The 6499-nt window shown below is 49.0% G+C and overlaps 1 protein-coding gene across 1 annotated transcript in view; it reads right to left on the reverse strand.

Annotated features, from left to right (window-relative positions):
- The window catches only part of tenm4 (teneurin transmembrane protein 4), a 233562-nt gene that overhangs the window by 77124 nt on the left and 149939 nt on the right, over window positions 1-6499 (reverse strand). Inside the window, exons 16-17 of the mRNA XM_061216776.1 lie at window positions 4799-4825; window positions 1581-1727 (exon numbers count right to left, since the gene is read on the reverse strand). Of these exons, the coding sequence (XP_061072760.1) occupies window positions 1581-1727; window positions 4799-4825 (174 nt within the window). The remainder of the gene's footprint in view (window positions 1-1580; window positions 1728-4798; window positions 4826-6499) is intronic.

Consider the following 6499-nt stretch of genomic DNA (forward strand, 5'->3'; position numbering starts at 1 on the left):
ACCAACTGCCCCTCAGGTACAACTCACCAACTGCCCCTCAGGTACAACTCACCAATTCCCCCTCAGGTGAACCTTACAAACTGCCTCTCATGGCAAAACTCCCCAACTGCCCCTCAGGTAAAACCCACAAACTGCCCCTCAGGCAAAACTCACTAACTGCCACTCATGGCAAGACTCACCAACTGCCCTTCACGTAAAACCCACAAACTGCCCCTGAGGCAAAACTCACTAATTGCCACTCATGGCAAAACTCACCAACTGCCCCTCAGGCAAAACTCAACAGCTGCCTTACGTACAGCTTAGATATTCGTAAATATTTTCAAAAACAGTGCACATTTTGCACCAAGAGCTCTCCCTCTCCCCCTCCGCCTCCCTCTCTCTCTCTCGGTTTCCTTGTCGTACCACTTGCCCCCCTGTAAACTCGCGAAATTATTTATCTTGTTTTCCAATTCATATGAGGCAGGGCTACATCTGAGTGCACCTCCCACCGGAACAACCGCGGCACCAGTTACGGCTCATTTAGGGATAAAAGGCAAAACTATTTTAACTTTTAAGCATTGTAAACAGCCTTCTCCCCGGGAGAATAACAGCCGTTACCGGCTCTGGCTTTCAATGGCTTCGCCCGCCTTGACAAATCCAGCTAAAACTGCTCAAACACTAACAGCTGTGGAGAGTGCACTTCCCCGTCTGAACTGGGTCACCCGACCCTGCTCTCCACATCATATCTGGTCAGATGGAAGTTAAAAATATCCGCCCCGTCATGATTTAGTCAATCCCTCTGTAAGTGTAAATCTGAGCTCCTGTTGGTCTGGCTCTCTCTACAGTTCTGGGTGATAAACAGGGCCGATATTTCTATAAATAAAAATGTGCCAGTGCATAATGCAGGGATTTCTTTTCCCCGATTTAAAAAAAGAAAATAAAAATGTGTCAGTGGCATCATGTTTGGTGCAGCCGGCAGGTACGATTTGTGACCAGCACTCAGGAGGTGTTGAAAACCAGCCAGACAGCTCTGTTCAGAACGGGCACCCAACATGCTTTTCACAAGCTAGGCCTGCAAATTGTCACACAGCTCTAGACCTGTATTTTAGGTAATCTGTAGATTTCTCAAGAAAATGTCAAATAAGCAAATAAAAACACTTTCTGCTCCCTATGTCTGTCCTCGATGAGGCAAGACATTAAAAAGGGCACGAAGCACCCTACAGGATGATAGATCTCCAGGATCAGGGTTGGGCAGCCCTGCTCTAGCTATTGAACGAGGTGCTCTTTGTTAGGTTTGGAGTGAAAACCTACAGGATGGCAGATCTCCAGGAACAGGGTTGGGCAGCCCTGCTCTAGCTGTTGAATGAGGTGTGCTCAGTCAGGGTTGGAGTGAAATCCTGCAGTACAGGTAGATCTCCAGGATCAGGGTTGGAGTGAAATCCTGCAGTACAGGTAGATCTCCAGGATCAGGGTTGGAGTGAAATCCTGCAGTACAGGTAGATCTCCAGGATCAGGGTTGGAGTGAAATCCTGCAGTACAGGTAGATCTCCAGGATCAGGGTTGGGCTCGTGGTTGTGCGTTGGCGTCCTGGCGGACCTCACCTGCGTCGTTGTCCTTGCCGTCACTGCAGGCCGTCTCCATCGACGTGTCGCACCCACTGCCCCTCCAGCCCAGCTGACACACGCAGTACCAGCCACTGTTACCCAGAGTGCACCTGCCATTACCGCTGCACAGGCTGGGGCAGCCCTCTGCACCCGCAGAGACGCAAAAAAAGAAAAACAAGGTTACAATGGCCGATGATTTACTAAATCAACAAACAAATAAGAGTGCTAGCCCAAAACACAGACAACATAATGCCGGTAAGAGATCAAGATGTTGGTAGCAGCTAGAGGAAATGATGGCTGTTTGCATCTGTAGTTGGGTCTGATACGAAAGATACTATACTATCTAAAGATTTCAACAGCAAGCTGGTGGAGGAAGTAGGAAGCGGAGGAAGTGGCTGAATTTGATACGTGGGTTTGTGAATCGTCCCTGCCGCTGTTCCCTACTGAAACAGAATCAATCAGAGAGGGATTTATCGCATCAGTATACCCTCATTAGTAAAGCACACTGTTCTCTCAGCTCACTGAGAGATAAAAACCCTTTTTGGTGTCGTAATGCAACACTTTTTCTCATTCTGAAAATCCGCAAAGTACGAGGATTACATGGTTTGCCAAAGCAGCAGACCTCTTCTCTGCAGACAGAATTGAAGTCTATGCAGAGAACTGGACGATAAATTAGTGTCAGCAGTATCCGTAACACATCATAGGTGTCTAGCTGGGTGGCTAAACCAAAGTCAAAATAAGATAAATTAACTAAAAGAAGAATATCACTGACATATTAATCATCATCATTATTGTTTTTATTATTCATTGTAGTAATTGTAGTAGTAGTAGTAGTAGTAGTAGTAGGAGTAGTAGCAGTAATATTAGCAGTAGTGGATGCAGCAGCAGTAATATTAGCAGTAGTAATGATTTAGCAAAGTATTTTCCAGGCTCCGTAAGACATTACAAAGGTACCCTGAATATTTTCTATCCCAAAGATATCAAAAACAGACATGAATAACATCTGATCACAGCAATCTGCACTGTTTTGACAGAGAGGCGCATTACAGAATGAATCATGAGAAATGGATAAGCAGCACGTCGTCAACCGGCATTTGTATATCTAAAATATCTAAAAACAAACAAAATGAAAAATAAAAATGCAACCCATACCAGGCCTAAAGGCTGAGTAAACCCCCCATACCAGGCCAAAAGCCTGACTGAACCCCCCCATTCCAGACCTAAAGCCTGACTAAACCCCACTGAAGCCTGACTAAACCCCCCATACCAGGCCTAAAGCCTAACTAAACCCCACTAAAGCCTGACTAAACCCCCCATACCAGGCCAAAAGCCTGACTGAACCCCCCATTCCAGACCTAAAGCCTGACTAAACCCCACTAAAGCCTGACTAAACCCCCCATACCAGGCCTAAAGCCTGACTAAACCCCCCATACCAGGCCTAAAGCCTAACTAAACCCCACTAAAGACTGACTAAAGCCCCCATAGCAGGCCTAAAGCCTGACTGAACCCCACTAAAAGCCTGACTGAACCCCCCATACCAGGCCTAAAGCCTGACTAAACCCCCATAGCAGGCCTAAAGCCTGACTGAACACCCCATAGCAGGCCTAAAGCCTAACTAAACCCCCCATAGCAGGCCTAAAGCTCATGGGGGCCCTGCTGCCAGCTCTGACCAGAGGCGCTAAAGTCAGGTGACCACCGGAGAGAGAAAACGCAACGCGACTCTTCCCAAGGACAGAGATAACGATGGGTTGTTTTTCATCCCACCTCCACCCTCCTTCCCTCTCTCTCTCTCCAGTTATCCGTTACCCCGCGATCCAATCTTCCCCTCTGTGCAAACGGAGAAGAAAGGCGGAAATCCAGAGTCCCCCCCTCCCCACCCCTGAGACGAGGTTTAACATTAGCGAGGAGGTGGGGTCGGGGAACTCTCTCTCTGCCCCGGTTCTGTCAGCAGTGGCGGTACAGGGAGGCTCATAACCGCTGTGTGCGGCGGTTAACCTGCTACTCCTCAAAACGAGAAAAAAACGTGACCTCTGAGGGGACGCGTTGCTGTACACCAGGGGTGTCAACCTGAATTTCAGACATTCCCAGGGGGCCGCAGTGTTTGCGGGTTCTTGTGGTGTCCTTTCCATCAGCTGCGAATTAAGGCCCTGCGAACACGGTGTGGGGATTATTTAGCCAACCAATGACTTGAATGAACCACAGGTGCAGAGGACAGCTCAAAAACCAGCAGACACTGCAACCCTCCAGGACTGGAGTTTGGCTTGCCATGCCAACACGCTCGTGTGTTAAAAAGTTCAGACCCACAAACCGGGAGCAGTACCCTTGTCCCTCTGTTTAAAGTTCCAGTACTGCTAATAGCCAGGTTTCTTTTCCCCCACAACCGCAGCAAAGAATCCACTGCTAACCGTGTGGCAGAGCCTACTGATGAGCCAGCTCAGGACACTTACTAAAAGAATAAAAACAATGAAAATCCCTCTCCCTCCGCCGTGTCAGGACGGGGGATGGCAGCTCCCGTCGAGGGGGGTGGTCCACAAGCACGGAGGACCACAATCCCCCCCCCCCCCCCAGTTGCATCAAGCTGCCCGCAAGCCCTCTTAATTAGCGGATGCTAGTTCAGCACCTACCGCGTCACTGCCCAGCTGTGCGCTCATACATTATGCATGGCAGTCTATCCACCCCCCTACCCCCTTATAGATATGCCTTGGGGGGCCACACTGCTGCCCTGCCAGGCTGGGAGCCCTCACTGATGGTGAGATGGGGCCGGGGGAGCACATGAAGAGTCAGCGCAAATTTACAAACAAAAATAACAAACAAAAAATGTTTGTGACCAAAGCAGAGTTGGGGTCAAATCCACTTTTGATTCAGTCAACTGACAAAATTAATTTCAAGTTCAGTTCAGGAACTGAAAAAGTACTGCTGCCTACATATGCAGTTTTTGAAACCATCAAGTGACTTTGACTTCATTTCCAGAACTGACTCAATTGACCCCTACCCCGAGCATACAGTAAGGCACACAGCAGAGGCGATGATTTCTCTTAATCTCATTGTCCTTGGATTGTGGGAGAGGTGAGGAGGAGGAAGGAGGAGGAGGAGGTGTGTTAATGGCAGGGCGAATGAGGGCTGGCTGATGTGGAGACAGACGGACTGGCAGACTTAACAAACGAGCCTCTGGAGGGAGAAACCGAGAGGTAGAGGAGAGAGGAGGAAGGCCATACCTTTCACTACCTTATCCAGATAGTGAGCTTCGGGGGAAATAAGAGACACACATATGAGGGAGGGTTCAACAGTGCCGCTACATCAACACGCACACGGCTAGGCTAGGCTGTGTTAGCTGGGTTGCACCACACGCGGGAGAGACACCGACAGCCCCGACACTCGCGCATGCAGAGAGCAACAACAAACAAGCAAGGGAGGGAGAGAAGGAGAGAAAGAGAGAGGGATGGAGGAAGAGAAGACCATTTCAGCCGCATTTCTGTTTACCGAGCCCCAGGGATCAGCGGAAAGCCCCGCGCTGCCAAATTAATCGCTGTTTCCTCGCTTTTCTGAAGCGAAGACAGATTTGGTCTACGTTGCCCTCCAAACCCCTCAGACGGTATCGGCATGGCAGCCAGGGCGGACACGGTCCGTACACGCCCGGCGCTAAGCGCAGGGCACACGGGCGATGGGCGGACGCAAATCCCCGCCTCACGTGCTCCACATCCCGACCCGCTGCGTGTCGCGGATTCCTTTTTCATATTTTCCATTATGCCTCATACATTTTTTTCATTAAATATTGAAATTCAGGCGAGATTGTGATCCTTCGCTTGTCAAAGGACAAACACCCAGAGCCACAGGAACGCCGGGCCGCGGTGTCTACGTCAACACGACAGATATAAGAGCAATATCAATAATGCACGCGCGACATATTAAACATGCATAGTATTCACTGCATGGGGCTTCAGCTGAACAGGCCTCTGCCAGCCTTCGGTTCTACGGTCTAATTTTGGAATACGCCGTCCTCTTAATGACTGCGGTTCTTTTCTTTCATCAGAGCTTTCACCCTTTCTTTCCGAGGTCGAGGGTTGCTTGTTTCGAGGGGCTTAGTCCTATAGCTGTGTCTCAGTCACCATTTTATGTGGAGGTACAGTAGAGTGCTTTCCATTTGTGCTGGCACTTATGGATACGGGATACGACGCACTGTAAGTATATACTTCACCGCATTCTGGGAAACTGAGTTCTTTAAAGGGATAGTACAATTTTTATTTGATTTATTATTTGATTTTTAGTGTATGTAGACAGATATTATGTGAAATGAAGGATATGCTACAGTGTTGTGTATCTTCTTACTTTAAACCTCCATGTTTCCCATATGCGGTGAAGTATATACTTACAGGGCGTCGTATCCCGTATCCATAAGTGCCAGCACAAATGGAAAGCACTCTACTGTACCTCCACATAAAATGGTGACTCAGACACAGCCATACACTCCAGTAAAAATATTCAGCTCATTCAGTGCAGAGCGCAGTATTAACTGAAGCTCTTCAGCTCTTCAGCTGAGCAGACGGTCTGTGAGCGGGGGAAAGCAGCGAGCTGTGCGCTTTCGTTCGCTCTCCCTCTCTGCATTACCGCCTGGAGAGGTGTAGAGAATCCGCACAGACACGGGCATGACAGCCTGTTTGTCACAGCCGTGTTTACATCACGCTGGAGGAGGCCCTCGTGCAAAAAAAAAAATACAATTAAATAAATAAAATGAATAAAGGAATACCCCCCGGAGCGGAGAGACTGACGGGAGACGGGGGGTAATAGGCGGTATCTGTGTGCCTCTGATCGCAGCGCTGATCAGCGCAGGTGAGGCTGCTGTGTGACGCTGTGTAATTTGGCACATTTCAGGGGATTAGCCACCCGAGGCAGTGTGGTATGAAACCATGGCAACCTTG

The sequence above is a fragment of the Conger conger genome, chromosome 13 (assembly GCF_963514075.1).
Source record: "Conger conger chromosome 13, fConCon1.1, whole genome shotgun sequence".
Taxonomy (NCBI): domain Eukaryota; kingdom Metazoa; phylum Chordata; class Actinopteri; order Anguilliformes; family Congridae; genus Conger; species Conger conger.